The 22,012-nt window shown below is 39.1% G+C and overlaps 1 protein-coding gene across 6 annotated transcripts in view; it reads right to left on the bottom strand.

Annotated features, from left to right (window-relative positions):
• LOC136448360 (cGMP-dependent protein kinase 1-like) overlaps positions 1 to 22,012 on the bottom strand; it is a 63,868-nt gene that overhangs the window by 21,692 nt on the left and 20,164 nt on the right. For all 6 annotated transcript variants that reach the window (XR_010757865.1, XM_066447775.1, XM_066447776.1 and 3 more), the window contains 3 exons: positions 4,049 to 4,215; positions 1,887 to 2,000; positions 1,132 to 1,237 (listed from right to left, as the gene is read on the bottom strand). Coding sequence is in view for 5 of the 6 variants with exons in the window: in XM_066447775.1 (XP_066303872.1) it covers positions 1,132 to 1,237; positions 1,887 to 2,000; positions 4,049 to 4,215 (387 nt within the window). In the remaining variant the exon portion in view is untranslated. The remainder of the gene's footprint in view (positions 1 to 1,131; positions 1,238 to 1,886; positions 2,001 to 4,048; positions 4,216 to 22,012) is intronic.

Here is a 22,012-nt window from a genome sequence, read left to right as displayed (position 1 = left end):
CCGAGATGGCCAGCGTAATGCGTTGTTTCCCGTCTTTACACCAGACATTACACTTAACAGCCTCCTTCAGTTGTAGAGTAAAGTGCAAAGTCAGAAACCTTTTTTGTGCAAATGCCAAGAACCTGTTTTTGGTAATTTGCAAACAATGTTTGTCCCCAACCAGCATGCATACATCATGATATGATCCTCATTACCTAACACAAAGATGTTGTTATCAACAAATTACATTGACTGCACAAATGATGTCCAAATTTGCAAAATTACATCTAACAAATGTTGACTACAATCAGATTTACACAATTTCTCATCAATTAATTCAAAGAGACTTTATAGTACATCTTCTATTATTTTTGCAAAGAAGGTCAGCATTTTCGAAACGCTAGGGATCTCAAATTTAATCACTCTTTATTTTGGTAGGGTCCTAGGGCTGTCTCCAGGACCTGTCCCTCCATCCTAGATGAAAATTTGCTTTTATACATAGGGATGAAAAAAACTTAACCTCATCCATCCAAAAATCTGACATACATAACATGTAATTGATGAAAAATGTATTTCTGTGACACAAATTAACAACATTTCAGCAATGAGTGGGACAAGGTTCAATTTAAAACTTCAGGACAGCCCCCCTCTATGTACCAAAATCATGATAATCCAACATCTTAAGTTAATGTTATACTAAGTCATGACACCTTCCAAACAAACCAAGAAACCAACACTCGTAAAGATAATACCTTTATGGAACGGGAGATAATACCCATTTTAGCGGACCGACAGGCTCTCTATACCTCATCAAGATGAGCATATAGATGTCCTTTTTTGCACTGTCCCTATTACCCCACATAAAATGGCTCTTTAAAGACCTGCAAGCCAAAGGCCAGTTTTGAAAGGGCTTTCTTACTTTCGAAAATGGGATTTTCTTTTGTGTGTCATTTTCCTGCCAAGCCATTAAGATACACAGGAGGAAACATGAGATGTTTCTGTATAGCCTGAGGCACTTTGACAAGGCCATTCGAGGTTGCTGTGAAGAGCAGATAATGATGACTGATGTCTTCATTTGTAAGCCTTAAGGCCACACAAAGTAGCACTTTACTCCTAGGAATCCGCCTGTATTATCTGACGTCTTCAACTCACCTCTTGAGAAACTTGAAGTGTTCCTCCCTTCTGGTTCTCCCAGTTTTGATCATAATCATCTGGAAAATATTCCTGTCAATGGCCCACAGCTTGGACTCTGTAACAGCTGAAAAGTAACACGGATATCATCAGGAAGACGTATGGAGAAGAAGATCGGTGAAATTTCTCTGAACGATGATGAGTATGTCATTAAGCATTTCCATGAATTTCAACAAAACAAAGTAATGAGAGGAGAATGTTACCAGTGCAAGCTGAACTGAGTGCACTGAATTGAAAAGCGTACCAGGGTACAATCAGATTCAAAATTGCCCAAGAAGACTACTCAGGGGACTGATCCATATAATCTGGTGTACATGTATGTGGACAGGACGGTCTTACAATAGACAGAATTCTTAATGCTTGTAGCATTTATAACGGGAAAAATTATCGAAGGGACCACCTAAAAGTGGTCACAGGTGTTCTTTATGGAGAGGTGGTCACTTGTACAGGATTGACTGTATATCAATGGCCAGGTGGTCCTTATGTAGAGGTGGTCACTTGTACAGGTTTTACTGTATGGTCTTTATATATCTGTGTTCCTTGTACAGGTATGAATAAATATCAATGGCCAGGTGGCCCTTATGTAGAGGTGGTCACTAGTACAGGTTTGACTGTATATCAATGGAAAGGTGGTCCTTATGTGAAGATGGTCACTTGTACAGGTTTGACTGTACTTTCTTCATGTTTTCTCTCCAAGTTGAAGTTCATGCCCTCACCTTTGACAGTAGCTGTTCTGCTACAGTTATACAACAGCGCCAGCTCTCCAAACAGCGTCTTTGGTCCCATGTTGCCCAGGTTCTTCCCTCCTTTTGACACCTGTAGGTCACCAACTGTAGGAAACATTATCAATTTTTTAACATACATATAGAATCACCAGGACAGTGGGGGTGTCCCTGTGGTGTAGTGGTCTGCGGCTTCTGTCTCTCACCACATCTGGTTCAAATCACTTGGACCAGAAGGACTGGGGTTCAAGCCACAGGTAGGACACCTCTGGACAAGAGGCGCATTGAGTCATACCAAAGACTTTATAAAAATGGTACAAAAAAAAGTACTTATGAAACAGTATGGGAGTTAAACACACTTCACTGCCAGTGGACTTAAGCCCCCCTGCTACAGTAATTGCACCACAGTGTGGCCCAGGGCTATGAAACGGAGATGGGCACCGCCCTATACATCAATAATGGTGTGGGAGGATTTTAACTTATAGAATCACCAGGACATGGAGTCTCACTGGATTAAGTCAAAATTTGGACACTGAGCTGGACTTCCTTGCAAGAGGAATCAAGGAAGCCTTTTACATCAAGGCCTTACAGCCATCCCTCGATAGAGACAGGGGGCGCCACATACTTCTGCAACTAATGATCCACTGCTCACCAATTCATGTGTGCTAACTGCATCTCAGCGGTGGATTGCTCATTCCTTGACAAAGACTGGTGTTGTACAATCGAAAATTTGGGTAAGTCCAATTTTTGTGTTGGAAATTACAGTTAAAACTTGTTTCAGAATGATTTCTACCAACACAGATGAACTTTTGAGCTACATGGTGCATGATCAATTTTTTCTTTTCTAATTTATTTTTCATTTCATAACACATTTGTAACGTGTATATATAATGAAATACATCATCATCATATGAAAAAAGTACTACAATTTTTACTATACAATGCAGTACTGTTCACATTATGTGGTGGAGGGAGTTCTATTCAAAGAACTTGTTTGAGCACTCAAGATTTCACATGAGAGCATTGTCAACATAGAACTGTGCTACAGTACATACTATATATAAGGCAAACATGCTTTATGTGAAGATTATTGTGAAACAAAATATTTTACCAGTCTGTGTGTGGTCCAAACATAATCTGAATAATACATGAATGCACCTGTTAGGTTGCTGACAATACTTGTGATATTTTAAAATGGTTTTAACTATCCACAATTTTTCTACAAAAAATTATTGGTAAACAAAGTAAGCCATTTTCTTTAGAATTTATTCAACGGCAAGCAAACTTTTTCACAAATTGTATGCAGTCGTAAAAGAATTTGTAAAATAAATCACGAATACTGATAATGTGAAGACAAGAAGCATTTCTATGCTTCCCAATATTGGGATATTTAACATATATATTACACAATAGTTATCAGGGATTAGTTAGTTATCAGATCTTCAGCAGGTGTGGAGATTTGATAATTCTTTACACCTTAGGCTAGACAAGCTTTATATATGTTTGATGGAAAATCATCATAATCAAGATTCACCTACAGCCCCCGCTATAGCTTCAGACAGCAGTATTTTTGTTATACAGACTACCGCTAACCCTAACATACAATGTATGTGTGTCGGAACACAGGGGCATCATAACAAAGGGCTGTTGTCAATGAAATGATCTCAACTATTATGGTCGATATATTGGAAAATGGTTATGAACCGTGCAAGTATAAATCTGTATCATATGTTCATTCATTCATTCATTCATTCATTTATCCATTCTTTCATTCATTCATTCATCCATCCATCCATCCATCCACCCATCCAATCCATCCATCCATCCATCCATCCATCCATCCTTTCATTCATCCATCCATCCATCCATCCATCCATCCAACCACCCACGCACCCACCCACCCACCCACCCACCCATCCATCCATCCATCCATCCATCCATCCATCCATCCACATCCATCCATCCATCCATCCACTCCCTCCCATCCATCCATCCATCCATCCATCCATCCATCCATCCATCCATCCATCCATCCATCCATCCATCCTCCATCCATTCATCCATCCATCCATCCTCCATCCATCCATCCTCCATCCATCCATCCATCCATCCATCCATCCATCCATCCATCCATCCATCCATCCATTCCCTCCCACCTTCTGCCACGAAGAGCTGCTGCCCGGCCTCTCCCTCCTGGATGACCTTCTGCCCGGACTGGAACATCTGGAAGTCCATACAGTCCACGATCTCGCTCACCTGGATGGGGTCCAGGTTCTTCATGAAGTCGTTCTGTTGGATCGCTTCCTTCAGCATCTGCTTAACGCTGGGGAGGGGGGCAACAACGACACATCAAAGGGCTGGTGCATACTGTAGCGTGCTTAGTCCACTGGTTAGCGATCTTGCCTCTGGAACGAGAAGCCCCGGGTTCGATCCCGGCTGTGTCGCTCACCCGACATGCACGCTACCGTTAAAGATCGCAGTCCTTAGGACGGGACGTTAAGCAGTGGTCCACTGTCCATTGTGCTTGTCGAAAAGAGCTAGGGGAATTTCCCCGGTACAATGAACCTGTAAATACTGTACATAGTGTCTGTCTTCTCTGTCATGACCAGTGGAAGATTAGCTCATCTGTTCATTGAGTTCATTTGAGCTAAACTGGTTCAAGATCCCTTTCCCTTTCCCTTTGGTAAAGGTAGTGGCATCGTGTGGTGCAATCGGTGGAGTGCTTCGCGCAGAACCGAGAGGTCCCGGATATGTCCTGATGTTGTACCCTTGGGAAAGGCACTTTACACAACTTTCCTCACTCCACCCAGGTGTGAATGGGTACCTGACTTCGGTTGGGGAAGGTCGTATTGCTTTTTTACCTGCTGGATCAAAGTCAGGTACCCATTTTCACACCTGGGCGAAGGGGGAAAAGTCACGTTAAGTGACTTTTCTAAATACACAACGTCTAGCTAGGAACATAAGAACCATGAGTCAAACCTGTAACCTCTTGATCTCGCCTAGCCACTTATAATTAGCCACTTGACGCCACAAAGAGGCTGACATTGACTAAAAGAAAGGAAACTTTGTGACGAGCACCTCTTCAAAAGCATTGTCCAGGACGATTGAGGGAGACAACGCTGGGACGGCTGGAAACCAAGTGTGCCAAACTAACATACAGCTGGTTAAATACTGTCTGTAAGTCGTTTGTTGGGTTTATATAATTCAGTAATTGTTTAACATTGTGGGGAGAAAGGATTACCTAATCACAGGACAGTATTTTACATGTACAAAGAACAGGCTGACCTGTGCACCTGTACTTATGCTTACTTATCCTCTTTATCCCCTGAGGGAAGGCTGTGATTAGGCTGGGCACATGCGTGAAAACTTATGTAAAACTCTTTATATAACTCAGTATCTGTTTATACACTGTGGGTGAGGAGGATGGCGTTTCCTGGAAAAGGTTAACCTGCCTGTGAAAAGTTATGTAAGAACAGCTATCTCGTGGGCGAAAACTGGCTGCAGGCTATTGAACTATTATAACACTGTCAGACAATACAAGGATGTTTATACCATATTCATTGTTGTACATTCAAATTAGGGCTGGGGACCTAAACATAAGATCAGGTACAAGTATAGGTTCAGAGGTTTAGGTCCAGGTCTAGGTCTGTATCTGTAACAATTTAACAAATCAACATGTGTTCTTCTGAACTTCTTCAATAATGACAGAAACATTATTAATAAATTGTTTACAACTTGTCAGTGTCGTTATTCCATGAACATAAGTAGGTTTCCTACTGCCAAACTCTCTTGGACTCGTTATCAAAACTCCCAGCCCGCCTGAAAGATCTGTTGCATATTAGTTACGCTGTCCCAAGGTGTCACTTTGGTCACGTTTGGTGCCTCATGAAGCAATGAGGTTACAAGATCAGTCGCAAAAGAAGGACATACTTGGTGTTGATTCATATCGGTACTTCATGATCTGGTATTTTGGACCTGTGCCTAATCGATTTTCACGGTACAGTACCAGTACGCAGCCCTAATGTAATATCCCACAGTGGAATACCCTGCCTGTCACGGTTGCGACGGCTCCCACCGTTGAGTCACTCCGTGCTAGGCTGGAGGCCTGCCCGCCTTAGCCTGGGACCTCAACTCCCCCCTACTTTGCCTCTGAAGGGGTTATTTGGGGGTAACGTAATGTAGATGTAGATTGACAGTGTTTATACCTAACCACCAGAGATTCAGCACCAAGGACATCCCTAGCAGATGTTACTTTCTAGCTGTTCTTTTTTCTTCTTTCATTTTTAGGCTACCAACTTCAACTTGCTGAAGAATTTTTGTAGCCTATTTACTGAATGTAAGGCTTGGACCGTCGCACACCGGGGCTTGCCCCTACTCTTTTTCGAAAGGTGTGGTGGGTTCTTTAACATGCATGGGATTGGGCTCTCCAAAAAATTGGACCTCCATTTAATGTCCTATCCGAGGGATGTCCCTAACCTAGGCTAGGTACTCCTTTTCACCTGAGTGAAGCGAGGAAAGTCGTGTAAAGGGCCTTTCCGAAGGGCACAAGATCGGTGACACAGATTTGAACCAGGGACCTCTGAGTTCTGGGCCAAACACACTGCCTTTACGCCACGTGACCCCACAACACAGCTGTTGACAAATTGCAATGTTCTGGTGCTTTTTATCATGTCTACCAATGTGATATGAAGATAGGCCCTTTGTACATGAATAACCTAGTACTTCTTGCCTGGGGGAAAAATTGCAAACTGGGGCAATTTGTAGCTTAGTTTTCTAATTTGTCAGACACAGCAGGCAACAACTGCTCTACAGTCAATCAGACAAGATAGAGGGCTGGTCAAAAACCATCTCATGATTTTGAAGCTTTCTTGCATTGATTTCTGTACCTGTATATCCTCTATCCTTTTTTTTTGTATAGCCAACCCAAGCTATACAAAAAAAAGATGACAAAGTAGAAAGCCCGACAAAAACGCCTAAAAACACATCAAAAAACAGCCAAAACGCATGCTCTGCTTGGAGAGTATATCCTAGCACCACTTCAGCTGTTAATAGTTTCTGAATGCCTTGTTCACTGAGCCAGTGCTTATTTGGTTGTCATGGAGAGAAAAACAAAACACTTTCTCCGTAATCTTCATAACCTTAGACCACAGTAAATCTTAATGGATGACATCCTCTGCAGACTCCAAATCTTATTCAAAAGCACTGACAAAACGAAAATAAGATGGGCTAAAAAAAATGACACCTATATTTTCAAAACAAAGATTATAAAAATTGTGACAAGAATTGTAAAAAAATGACACCTATATTTTCAAAACAAAGATTATAAAAATTGTGACAAGAATTTAAGTGACAAAACATGGTATTACATCCACCAAGTCTTTTATTCCAGTGTTCAAGTAATCACCCAGTGACCTGCCTAAACTTATCCTTCCATCTAGATGGCACAGCTTTAAAAGTGATGAGGCTATTTATAGCACGATTGATCTTAAAAGGAAAAAGATAGGATTGAGCATATACCGCTATCTTTATTGACAAGATCTGTGGTTTGGCCTGTAGAAGAGATTCATGCAGATTAGAGCTTGCTAGACTACAACGATCAGACCTTTGTAGTAACTAGTGGCACATAGTTTCCTTCCTGTTTCAGTAGCAGGGTATATTTTTACAGGGAGCGGCTGCAAGCCCTTCCCCTTTAACATGCTCGAGACACCTCTTCAAACAGGGGACTACCATTATACATCACTTTCAAAAGATGGGTGTAGCCATAACCAAGATGCTTTTCCCAGGATTGAAGTAGGGTCTCTCAGTTGAGGTACCAATTAATTGGAACCTGCAGGAGCTCAACCGTGAGGCTGCTACCAGTTGAGCTACTAAGACATCCTACTAGACTACAACACTTCGTCAGATTATTCAGGACTATTCGAATATATTTGGCAGCAATGAATCTAAGTTTATGAGAATGGTTTTTACATTGTTTTTCTTCATAAAAGGGCATTTCTGTCTTGCTATTTATTAGCCATTGATGGCAAACACTGTTGATTCATCAAAAGAGATTCAAAGTGTATCTTTTATGAAAAGTGGTCCCCATGCTTGCACCCAGTTCATAAAAAGAGAGACCAAACATAACATGTGCATAATGAATGAACAGTGGATTAATCTGTGGTGCTATGTTGTGAACTACAGTCCTTAGGTTTGTACCTTATGATTATGTAAATAGACACTTACAAATCAGGATAGATAAGTGACCTTTATGCTGAAGGTGGAAATTAATTGACATGCATGGTAAATTCCAGTTTCTGGCCACATTACTGTAAATGCATTTAAGTTTGTGTGGTTTCTATTTCGCGCTAAGGTGAAAATGGAGTGTTTGTGGTGGTTTTAAGTTCGCGGCAGCACTAAAGTCATCAGTCGACGTGCTTTCACGACATACTGCTACAATATTGAACAAAAATGTTTGCAATGGTTTTAAGTTTGCTGTGAAACAGTTGCTGCAAAAAACGGGAACATAAAACCACCGCGAACATTTCTGCATTTACAGTAATCTATTTGGTTGGTTCTCTGACATCTCACATCAAAAATTCAGCTAGAGGGTAAGCTGAAAACTGAGGGCTGGTAGAATGAACCTGGAACTGAATCTATTCACTCCATGAGACCGTGTGTACAGAAATTCCCCTCAGATCCCGTTTTCATTTTCAAATTTGCATTTTTTTTTCAAATCTCAAATTTTGAACAAAATGGCGTGGCCTCCTTGTCTATTAGCATGAGGCGTTCTGCCGAAGTCAAATTGATTTGATTTTGCGTCATATTATGGGAAAATTAACGTGTAATAACACCCAAGGGATATTCAGTATGATGAAATCAAAAATAAGGATTGTGAGGCCGACATTTCACCTCTATTATTCGTCCTTCAGTTGTGTAACATCTTCCTTGAGAAAGTGTTCTCTAGTATAGAATATCCCAGGCTTCTTTTACAGTATCAAAAAAGTCAGAGAATTGTTCTGCAGTTTTCTCCCTTTGTACATCAAGAAATACAAAACAAAACAACCATCTCAAGGGCATATAACTCGCACTTTCAAACTAAGTGGGGATCGATCTCTCAATGTTTCTGTTAACGCGGGTACTGGGCATAGATATAAGTTTCTAGGAGCTTCAATCAGAAGGAAATGTCAACCTGTAGCTTCTTGTGGCCCTGAAGGCATTTTCAAAATGGCGGGATTTAATTTCGATGTTTTTGTAAGCCTGTAAGAGTATCACGTGTCTGCCCCCTATTTACTTTAATGGCTTTTTGACAGTGATGTACGGAAAGGTATTAGATGTTTTTTCCATAAAAATGAGATTCATATGAGATATGGGCATTTTAATGGTTTTGAGACTATATTTCAGTAAAGCTACAATGACTTGCAGAAGTGAAACTACATTTTGAAAAGAGTACAGCAAGGTATTAAATTTTTTCTCCATAAGAATGAAATTTATATGAGATATGGGTATTTTAATGGTTTTGAGACTATATTTCAGTAAAGCTACAATGACTTGCAGAAGTGAAACTACATTTTGAAAAGAGTACAGCAAGGTAGAGTCCATTCCAAATCACCGCGAGGGTTGTTATTGTCATAATTTAGAACTATTTTCAAGTTATTGTAATTATTTGTGTAAGAGATTTGATACTTTTGAAATATCTTGAATGTGATTTCAACTTTATAAATATTTCTTAAGTTTTCTAAAACTTTAGAAATATTCATGATGTAGAATATGATATTTACAATGGTTTCTGAATAATGGTAACAGCATTCTACCATTATTTACAATTATTTACAATTTCTTACCATTTTCTACTTTTCTATTTTTTGTAACATCTCTATAAATAGGTCAGAGGGCTGGGAAGAAAGCAATTCACATATGCTTGCGAAGTTTAGGGAAGAATGCTTTCCACAAAGGACCAAGCAGTGTCCTGCAGTGAAATCTAAAGATGTACAAAAGCAGACAAAAGGGCCGGATTAGCACTTACTTTTTTGGGGCAATCACCGTTCTGCCATTGTTAACCATTTTGTACCATTTTTTGTAAATATTTCTAAAGGTTAAGTAATCACATAGATGTTTAGAAATTATAACAAATAAAGAGGTTTTTGTGCAGTTACTTTCAAAATATTTCTAAATTATCTAATTAAATTCAAATAAATTCATATTTTTTTATTTGATCTTTTAGAAAAATTTAGAACTATTGTCAGTCAGATATTCTTTTATTAGAAATTTTTCAAAATTATTACAAAAATTGTTATAAAACCCTCGCGGTGACTCGGAATGGACTCTATTACATTTATTTCTCCATAAAAATGAAATTCATATGAGATATGGGCATTATAATGGTTTGGAGACTATATTTCAGTAAAGCAACATTGACTTGTAGAAGTGAAACTACAATTTGAAAAGAGCCAAAAGTGTACAAAGAAATAAACCACTGTATCGCCATGGGGCATACAGTGAAGTGTGCTCTAGTCATTATCAAGCCAATGTCTGGCCAATTACCAGTCATAATGGGATTCGAGACATGGACCTAACAGCAATGCATACTAGTGCACCTTGTTGAATGGTACTGTGAATGGCTTTGAAATTGAAAATGGAGTGTTTGCGGAGGTTTTCAAGTTTACATTAGAGCTCTAGTCACATACTGCACAGTAATGCAATTCCAGTTTGAAGCTTGTGATGAAGTGGTCACTGCAAAAACAGCAAACGTAAAACCACAGTGAAAATTTCAAGAATTACAGCATAGAATACTGTAAATGCATTTAAGTCTGCATGGTTTTAATTTCACGGTAGGGGGAAAATGGAGTGTTACGCGCCGGTTTTAAGTTCCCGTTTGAAACAATAGTAGTGCTACAGAAGCACCGGCAAAAAATGTTGCGGTAGTTTTTAAAAAAGTTCCCAGCGAAGAGTTTGCCGCAAAAACCATGGACATAAAACCACCGCGAACATTTCTGCATTTACAGTATTACACAGAAGCCCAAATGGGGCCTTTGAAATTCCAGACACTGTACCTCCTCTATAAAGATAACAAGAATGACAAGAAGGTTTCTATGAAAGCCATAGTCCCTACAACCTAAGCCCTTGATCCCTCTCACCAATTCAACCCAGGCCTTGGCTTATACATGACCACGAGTTGAATCCAAAAACTACATTAAGGGAAGGGTGATCAGTGAGTCACATTGTACACCACTAATCCACCAGTGGACATTAGTGGATGACTATCTTCCGGACTAAAACAAAAAGTACCGGTAGTTTAGGGCAAAGCAAGTTATACTTTCTCAGAGCACCAACACCACAAGTAAAGTCATTCTTGTTTTATGTTGTAAATGTTTTGGAGCAATCTCATGCCTAGTAAGATATAGGGCAGCAAGTTTTTAATTCCTTACTGTTTCAGTATACTGTTTCGGTACAATGATTTTCAAGTTATACAGGGAGGGGTTACAAGCCATTGTCCAAACCTTGTAATGTCTGAATCTGCACTGAATTCAGGAAGGATATTTGTGTGTTTTAACAAGATATGAAAGAAATTCAATGAACATAAGGGTTAATATTTTTTGGGTTCATTCGGTGCTTTGACCTTCCACTGATGTATCAAAATATCATGTAGATGAACTAAAAATTTCAAAATACCATGTAACATATACTAACATAATACCACCAGGGAATATAATGCTGCCACCCTGAAAAGATATGTCCAAACCAATCTTCAACCCAATGTCCCCCAGCATAATGCACTCCTGTATATGTAAACTTTGCACACTTGGGGGATGCTGCACTAGAGAACCCACTGTTTTTCAAAGTGACAGATTTATGCTACCCTCGGATTAATGTTAATGGAGGTTAGATTAAGTCAATGAATAGATCTAGCATGATTGATTGCTAGCCAATGCTAGCCAATGCTAGCATGCAAGATGGTATGATTCCCAATAAAATAACAACTAAGATAATCATCAAAATCCTAGTACAAAACCTAACCACCTGTAATTCAGCACTAAGGGCATCCCTAGCAGATATTGACTTTTTAGCTGTCGTTGTCATTTTCTCCATGAAAAATGGAGATATTGTTTTGGGTGTGTCTGTTTGTTTGTCTGTCTGTTTGTGCTTCCGCACTACTCCAGTCAGCATAACTCAAGAACCTCTTGATGGATTACAATGATATTTGGTATGTGGGCAGGTGTTATGAAGCTGAAGTTTAAGGTCGATTTTGGGCCCCCTGGTATGTGACCTTGGTACTGCAGCAGAACTTGTATCTTTTGACCTAGACGTGCTATGGTCTTAATGTTTGGGTGGTAGATAGCTTGTGATGTAATAAAAAAGTGGTGTCGGTTTGGGCCCCCTAGTTTTAGCTTGCAAACTACATTGTACTTTGTTCTTTCGGATATCTGAAGTATATTTCATTCTTCGGCCACATCAAGTTAATTTGTTGGTTCACAAATTTAGAAAAAAACAAACGTTTGCTGAACTGGAAGATCCACATAGAAACAGTGTCTGAGGGAAAGCCAGTACCAGTACATCCCAAAATAATTTCATCAGGTTGGTAGAACATAGGATATTTGGAGCTTCTTTTAACACAACCTGCTGACATTTCAGTGTCTGTCAGACTCAGACACCTTCTTCAGAGCTTCTGGCTGGAGTACTGCTTCTCACCGCTATAAGTAGCCGATGTAGGTGGCGCTCTTGCGGCGAGAACGCAATCCCAAACGTGGCTGAGCTTGTATCCCCCTCATCTCGGTTCATCACTGGTGATGACTTCCTGATCCATACTGCCAACATCGGCTACTTATAGCGGCGAGAAGCAGTACTCCATTCAGAAGCTCTGAAGAAGGTGTCTGACAGACACCGAAACGTCAGCAGGTCAGATTACCTGGTTGTGTTAAAAGAAACTCTATATATCCCAGTACCAGTACAGTTTGAGAGAGTGAAAATATCAAGAGGCAAGTTTTCCTCCCAGTCCCTCGTTTCATTTTATCCTCTATCTTTGCTTAAAATGTCCAAAACCAAGAAAATCAGCCAGATCAACTCCTTTGTGTGACTGAAATTTCCTACTGCTTCCCATCCAAAAGCAATACATTCTGGTTAGTACAGTGTACCGGTACTGTACCGTAAAAATTGATTCGGTACAGGTCCAAAATACCGGATCATGAAGTACCGGTACTGTACCAATATAAATTTACACCAAGTATGTGCTTATTTTGTGACGTATCTCCTGACCTCATGCAACACCAAACGTGACCAAAGTGATACCTAGGAACAGCATAACTGATGCAACAGATCATTCAGGCAGGCTGGGAGTTTTGATAGCAAGGCCAAGGGAGTTTGGCGGTAGGAAACCTAGTTATGTTCTTTGAATAATGATGCTGACAAGTTGAAAACAGTTGATGTTTTTGTCATTGAATAAGTTCAGAAAAACACATATCAATTTTTCAAATTGTACAGGTACAGGTCCGGACCTGTACATATGTACCGGTACCTGTACCTGATGTTACGTTTAGGTACGCAGCACTAATTCTGGTCCATCCCTAGTAAGCTAGTCCTCTAATTCCCTAGTAAGCCGACCTTTAATTTAATGTAGAGCAAGACGTACAAGCTTGACTATTCATTAGTCTTTAATTCCATCTTCCATTTTCAGGTCATCCATTATAACTGTTTTTGTGTGTCTTCTTTGCCCTTTTATTCACCGTTCATGACATGAATAAATAGCATGATAAATGCTGCGTTTTCACCCTGTCAAGGTCATACTATTCCATTAGCTTAGCCTGAAGGTTATCACCATAACCAAACTGTAAAAAAAATTACAGAAAGTGTAAATGAGTACCTAACTCATCTAGGGTTAGGAACGTCCCTCGGATAGGACGTTAAATGGAGGTCCCGTGTTTGGGGAGAGCCACACCCCGCGCATGTTAAAGAACCCACCACACCTTTCGAAAAAGAGTAGGGGCATGCCCCGGTGTGCGATGGTCCAAACCTTACAGTCCGGTCTGGGATGACATCTTGAAAAGGTGATTGTCACCTGTTATGTCAATCCTTCCACAAATGTGGTAAATCGAAATAAATAAATAAAAATAAAAAACAAATAAATTGAGAATCCCTACCTACCAAACTTAATTTTGCAGGGCCGTAGGAGAACAGACATTAATTTTCCTTGGCCCAAAGGAACCAAGGAAATGAAATGCTGAGGCCTAATCAAGAGATCACCAGCGGCAGGAGGTAAGCTGCCTTGTTGCGTTACTGTGGGTGGAAACAGCGTCCCCAATCACTCATCAGTAGGGCCCTAGGATGTGCTAGACTCTCCCAAGAGCAATCTGTTTTTTTCTTGGTTAATGACTGTGCTGAACAACCTGCCTTCGTTGTGGAACAACATATATATAGGCGACAACTAGCAAAGTATTGGACTGTGATTATTGCTTTTAAGCAACATATTATGAAATATACATATTTGACTCTTACAGTGACAGAAATTTCCAAAATGAGCTGACACAAACCATACACCAGATTATGTTTTGTACCTGGTGTATGTGTAATGAAATATGTTTGTAGGTTTATTAAAATAAACAAACCTTGAAACTGACAAATAACTTTTTACATTATAAATGTCGCCTTTTGACAACTAATGGGGACATATTGGCAACTAATGCGCCCCTGAAATTAGGGGCCAATATTGGACACTAGTTTGCAACTAGTATCTACTGTGCGTAGTTCACTTCCATTTGCCACACTGTTTTTTTTTAAGTTAAAAAAAAATGCACTTCAGGTGACAAATTGGCGTTCATTGGAAAAATGTAAAAAAATCTTGGCAACTGTGTGAGACAAGTTGGCGAATGTCAGTTGCAACTACAATGTAGACGCCAACAAGTCGCGGCCTCGTGAGATAGGGGCTTTAGCAATAACAACCAATAATTACATAGGAATGAATGGGAAAAGTGGCAAACACACAGAGTTTTTATAGTATAACATCAACCAGGTTTAATGTCCCATAAAATGAGTTTTGCAATCAGCGTCAAGCATTAAAAATTAAAGGAAATGCTGAATTTCTACGAATTTCAATCGAAATGTAATGTTAGCAGTTTTATTTTCCTTTAAAGTCTCATCACTATCTGCCACAAGCTCTCTCTTTTTAATCATTATTTTACCTTCTTACAGTATCTTTCCATGAATTATTTACATGCAGTAACTTCAAAGTTACAGTTTGGCTGTTCAGGGCTGGTAATAATGGGTGCATGTGCACTTTTGTACACCTAAAATCAGCTGTGCACCTTATTCTTTACTGAGGGTGCACTAGTGCACCTACATGTATATATTTTTGTAGGCTATAGGGTAGAGGCTCAATTGTACACTAGTACATTTGTATATAGAATATTCTTGCAATTTAAGTATCAGAAGAAGCAATATAACTGTTGTACATGAACTTTGTTTGATGTATTACTTGTTTAAAATTTTGAAGTTATTCTGTAGCTGTAGAATTTCAGATTAAAGCTCTTATAAGAAGGACAGCAGGGTTTGTGAATACATGTCGCTAACATTTGCTTTTTATGTTGTGCACCCAAAATTCTTTCTGTGCACCTAATTATCTAGATTAGGTGCACCTATTCTCAAAAATGTATTTCAAGTCTTGGTTTTGAAAACATTGGCTGTGATTTCTGTGACAAATCTCAACCTCAGCGCCGATTCACATACATCATAAATCTCCCAAATACCAGCTCTGAAAACGGATGGAAAATTAATACAATGTGCTGGCAATATGAATGGCATGTACAGGGAGCCTGACAGACCATTTTTCACCAGGCTAAGTTGCCCTACACAGGGAATGCACCATTGACAAGTATGAATGCAGGAATTTTGTAAATTACATCTGGTACCTAAACAAATTTGAACAGACTAATTAACAAGCAAACCTCTAAATCAATTCATTTCAACACGACGTGCGTTGGGTGCAATTCCCTTTTTCTTTAATACATTTACGGCATATCTATAACGTGTGTACATCAATTGTATATGATTGAATACAAACACGACTGTAGATAAGTAATACTGATCAACAATTCAGAAAACATTATTTAGTGATGTTGACCATTTTCAAGACTTCCCCACCCTTACTTACAAATGTATCTACCTTGAGTAAAATTCTTGATAATTATCCTCGGGAATTAGAAACAAAAAGGAGATATACATCTACATAATATTATCTGCTTTATTAGGCCAATAACGTTACATTTGTGGCACTTTACACAAGAGAGACTGTGTTATAACATATAGAAGCGTTTGCCATACACAATATCTGCCCATATTGCTGGCCATAGATTTCAGAATTGATGAGTATTATTATAATTGTGCTGATTGCTTCGTTTTTCTTGCCACACAGTGAAAAATAAAGTTATTCATTCATTCATGCATTCTAGGAGTATAGGTAATGGCAGAATTTTGATTTTCTTCAGAAGTTTACACATCAAACATGGCACTTAAGGATGTGTGCAGTATATTACACTGGCGAAACGTAAGCCCATACCACGGTTGTGGTGGGTTGTGTTTGTGTGTTACCATAGCGATGAGGCAGAGTTAACACCTGAGTGCGTGTGTTCGTTACCAACATGGGTCACTGTTTTGTAGTCGTTTATTGATTCAATCAGAAAATGTGAGCTACATTTCTGACGTAGTCAAAACAATGTATCATATTATGCCAAAGATGGTTACAAAGAGCGTGTACATGCAGTTACAAGACTTCCATTTCCAAAATGTATCCAGCTGCTTGAGCAACTTGGATACATTTTGGAAATGGTCAGACGTTTCAGGTAGAATCCACTACCTTTCATCAGTGACTGGTATAAGAGCCTAGGTACACGGTGTGCAGGGCTTGAAATTCCTTTTTGGAAATAGGTGCACTGGTGCACCCAACCCAAAAAATTGGGTGCACAGAAAAAATTTGGGTGCACCACATAAAATGAAGCTGAATGTCAGCAAAACATTTTTAAGTTTAACGCTCTTAAGAACTTCAATCTGTAATTCTATAGCTAACTTCAAAATTTCAAACAAGACAATACATCAAATAGAATATCACAAAAGGTTATTTTACTTTTTCTGATACTTACATTTCAAGAGTATTTTCTGTATACTAGTGTACAATAGTACCCTTACCCTATAGCCTTCAAAAATATCTAGATGCACTGGTGCACCCACAGTCCAAAATTAGGTGCACAGCTCCAATTTTGGGTGCACACAGGTGCACATGCACCCACTATTTCGAGCCCTGGTGTGTGAATGCTACCTGAAATTTCTGTTTCCCAAACCTATCTAGTTGCTCAAGCAGATGTTGTCTTGCTTATCTTATTACCTGGATATCTAACTGTATGATTACAAAGAGCTTGTATATGTTGGGTGGAAGGGGAAAGTACATTGTGTACCCACACAGGGCTGAATGGAAGGGGAAAGTACATTATGTACCCACACAGGGCTGAATGGTTAAGTCACAATACCTATGGGTGATCACCAAATACGTGATACTTAAATTTTGCTCTTAGGCAACATAGCATCTAACACTACAACGAAAATGACAACGACTGATATAAAGAGTGGGAAAAGCCCTGAAGGCATTAGGTCTGTTGTCACGGCAACGACAGGAATAGGTTAAATGTTAGGACAGGTGAATAGACACATTTCTTTTCCCATAAGTCAAGGATACCACATGTTTAGAAGAAATGTCAGCAGTTGGTGATGTTGGTAACTTAAAACCATTTTGCTCCAATGTAAATCTCATCCCCAAATCACATCAACCCAAGGTGAAAGGTAAACAGTAAGGTGCATATAGTCCCATAGCCTTTTTGAGGCTGTAGGGGCAGTGGGTTGTTATGCACTGTGTCAAGAGGGTAGCATTGGAAGGTGGAGCCTATCCCTCTCCTTCTACCACCTTTTACCTCCTCAACCAAAGAGAGGCAACCATTTTTACACCTAGGTGGAGTGAGAAAAGCCATGTTCAGGGTCTTTCCTAAGGACTCAACGTCTAGCCAGGAATGTTAGGAAAGGAAAGTGATCTCGAACCAGTTTAGCTCAAATGAACTCAATGAACAGATGAGCTAATCTTCCACTGGTCGCGACAGAGAAGACAGACGCTATGTACAGTATTTACAGGTTCATTGTACCAGGGAAATTCCCCTAGCTCTTTTCGACAAGCACAATGAACAGTGGACTACGGCTTAACGTCCCGTCCTAAGGACTGCGACCCTTTCCAGTAGCGTGCAGCCGGGATCGAACCCGGGGCTTCTAGTTTCAGAGGCAAGATCACTTGTTTTCTTTACCTTTATTTCAGACTGCTACAGTAGATAACTTACAAACCAAAATTTTTTGATATCCATGATGCTGTGATCTTTAGAAAGAACATTTTGCTTTCATTGCCTTTGAATGAAATAAAAAAGTTCTAGGCACATGCCTACATATTTGCGGGTAAATATCTTTCTGCTCTTTTGTAGTGCAAATGTCCACTTTGTAATTTCTTCTGAGTCTCGACCAGAACCATGCAGAACATAGGACGTGCAGGGCAACACAAAGAATCAAAGTGCCCTAATTCTGTTACTGCCATTTCATGTCCACATTCGATTTGGCGTCAGCAGAGAGCAAATTAAAAGTGGTTGACAAAAGATCATGCGTGCTTAACAGTTACACTACACAGGTTATGCTGACAATACACCATATGCTGAATTGAACTACATTTAAGATTGCCACTTATACTGTATCTTTTTATTAACTCCCTAGTCCTGCTTCAATCACAGAATATTGCAATGTTAAGACATTGCCAAGAATTGTTGTGCTCAAAAGAGTGTTACATAAAGCCTCCATGCAGGAAGAGATCTTGCTGTAACAATTATATACCAGTCCTATACATACACAGCACCAGTTGTTCCTTTCTCGGCTGTATAGAGAGTGTCCGAAAAAGAAAGATACTGACTGAGGATACAACAAATCACAGGAAACAGATGACACCATTGTGAAAATTTGTATTTTTGGCCCTTGTTGGTACATTGTATATTCTTCCCACAAGACTCTCATATGCCCTGACAAGGGACCATAAACTTTTGTCCTCGTCGTTGTAGAATACACGATTATGGAGAATGTCTTGAACACCTGGATGTCTGACGAGTACATACCTTGGAAATTACTGGTGTTACTTTAGTAGATCTCTTTTAATGCATAGTCTTTTGATTTGGCGCTAATTTTGGTTCAAGTGGCGGTATCATCATCATAATGATTTTTCTTTCTTCATTTTTTACAAATAACTTCATTCAAACATCAGTAAAATGATACAAAAATAATGAATGCGTACTCATACACACACGCACATTCAAACAAATTATATATAAGTTAACAATGAGATGCATTAACTACATGAACTAGCTTGCCCCATTTTCTAAAATGACTGGATAAATTGTTCTGTTTTCTGGCCACCTATTCTTCTACAGACCTAAAATAATTGAAATATTGGCAGTATTTTTAGAGCAGGCGCTTAGTAACCTCCTGAGTATGTGTACTAAACACTACAAAGTCACGCGGTAGACTTTCTACTCTTCGAACAGAATTCTTTACACGGTTACAAAGTAAGTTCACAACCCTTGTGTATGCTTAACACCACTTTGATGTAGTTCCTGATGTCCCTGCTACTTAAGAACCACCCACCCGTGCCAAATCTAATAACCTGGTAACAGATTTCTCTCGTGTGGGTAACCAGCTCAAATGATTTACGTCGGGATTCCTTCTATTCGCATCAAGACTTTCGCTTTGAAGTTTTCCTTCATCTTCATCATGATTTGGCTTATTGTTCCCATATCCCATGGCAACTGATATAATTTTTCACAGTTGCTTAAAGATTTTTTTTTGTTCTAAGCTGAGATCATTCCATGCATCAAAAGTACATGTCATATGATATAACATGGATAGTTACTGGGGAAAAATGATAGGTTCAGTTTCTTCGCTACATTGCTACAGGTTGAAAAATTGACATATTAAACATATGAATAAATAAATATAGTGGTATGAGAGTACACGTTATGACGTAATTGTTTCAAGTATACTGTATGTACCAAACCTTGCCCAACTAAATGAGAGGATTTTACTGTACAGTATTGCCATGCGGCTGGTCATAAATTATGCCTCCAATAAATGTCAAGCAGCCTAATAAGATACCTGTAAATAATGTGCACTCAAGAGAAGGAGTTATCTGAGCTGTCAAATTACTGTAGCTTGTCTTAAATAGACCCCAACATTGTGGCCACCTGGCCTTTGTGGTCACTTTTCCTCATTGATATTAAGCATTGAATAATCTAAGTCTGTAGTGCCTAATTGTCCAACATGATAATAAAACTTATTCTGTTTTCCTTCTGACCGTCTTTATTTTCATCTTATTGCTTCAATGAGTGACATTCTACAGGTTACTGTAATTGCATTTAGTTCGTGTGGTTTTTATTTCATGGTAGGGAGAAAATGGAGTGTTCGCGGCGGTTTTAAGTTCATGTTTGAGACAATAGTTACTGGCAAGGGGGTAGGAGGGAAAAAATTTTTGCAGTGGTTTTAAGTTTGTGGCAAAGAGCTTACCTTGAAAACCGCGAACATAAAACCACCTCGAACATTTCCGCATTTACAGTACATACAGCACATTTGCCTTGGTTGTCTGGAAAGTTAGGACTTCTTTAGTTCATTCCACACACATTTACTTTTTTCTACCGTAGATCCATTTGATATTGCAAATGGTAATTTTAGCGGTAGGGGAAAAAGGGTTCACATCATTTCATTTACCGATGAGAATGTTAGTAATCAAAATTTGTGATGATGAAATTTTAGCGGTTTACTAGTGACCGTTAAAGTAGCTAAGATTAAGGTGCCATTATTAACAAATCAAGAATTACACTAATGCTCTAGTAAAGCATTGCCCCACTGTGAAGTCAGACTGTTTACAAGATTGTCTAAGGCCACACCAATTTAATTTCTTGGTTAACGGATTTTTATTTTGCAAAAAAAGAAAAATTTTGAAAAAAAAAAATCATGAAAACAGAAGGCTGGCCCAGCCTTCTGTCTAACATTTAAAAAAAAAAAAAAATCCGTTAACCAAGAAATTAAATTGGTGTGGCCTAAACAGTGAAAAAAAGAAGCCTTAGGGTATTGTACATTGTTGCTCATCATTGTGATCCACTGAAGATGTTCATGATCAGTTGTATAATTACGCAATAAGACCTGTACAAGTGACCATCTCTACACAAGGACCACCAGGCCAATGTGACCACTTTTCCCCATTACAAGCGCAAACATTAAGAATTCTGTCTGTGATTACCACCTGTCCACATAGACCAGATTTTATTGGTTCCCTGAATGGTTTTCTTGGGCAGTTTTCACTGTGTAAGCAAATCAAAACATACCAAAAACACCACTTTGGAGCTGTGCATCCATGGCTGTAAACAAGGAAGTTTTACTTGGCAAAAAGCACTTCCAGACAGGACTTATCTTGACTGTTGTGTATCCACCAATCAGTCCCAATTAGGCTCCACTCTAGAGCAAACAAAGTAGCCAGCACTGAAGGCTAGATATTTGATAAGGTCTCATTCATGAGTTTTTTCGCCCCATAGGCTTACATGTTTATATGATATAATAGGTGTTTTACAAGGGCGCGTTCTTAATGAAGCTACAGAAAATGCACCAATATTATTCATGAGAACATTCACCCTAGATTATGTAAAATTGCCAACAGTTTCACTACATAGAATCTCTTTTTATAGAAATTACAAACTGCACTTAGCAACAACTTAGCTTTTGCTGTACTGGACTATGATGACAAATATTTGTTCACATTTGACACATTTCCAATTCTTCTTTTGCTGGTAAAGGAACCATGCAAAAGAAATGCTGAAGGGTTACATCATTTTTTGACTTGGCAAAAAATGAAACAGGAAAATCTGAGAACCCAGACTTTTAATTTGAGTAGCCCAAACAAAATGAATCACATGCGTCGTTAGTTCTCAGTAAGGACATGTGTCCGCCTAATGAGGCCAAAATAAAAATCCCAGTCACATCTGATTTGTTATTGCTGCTTAGGCCATACCAATTTAATTTCTTGGTTAACGGAATTTAAA

The sequence above is a fragment of the Branchiostoma lanceolatum genome, chromosome 14 (assembly GCF_035083965.1).
Source record: "Branchiostoma lanceolatum isolate klBraLanc5 chromosome 14, klBraLanc5.hap2, whole genome shotgun sequence".
NCBI classification, from domain to species: domain Eukaryota; kingdom Metazoa; phylum Chordata; class Leptocardii; order Amphioxiformes; family Branchiostomatidae; genus Branchiostoma; species Branchiostoma lanceolatum.
The sequence above is the reverse complement of the archived record's forward strand: the minus strand, read 5'-3'. Positions and strand labels throughout refer to the sequence as shown.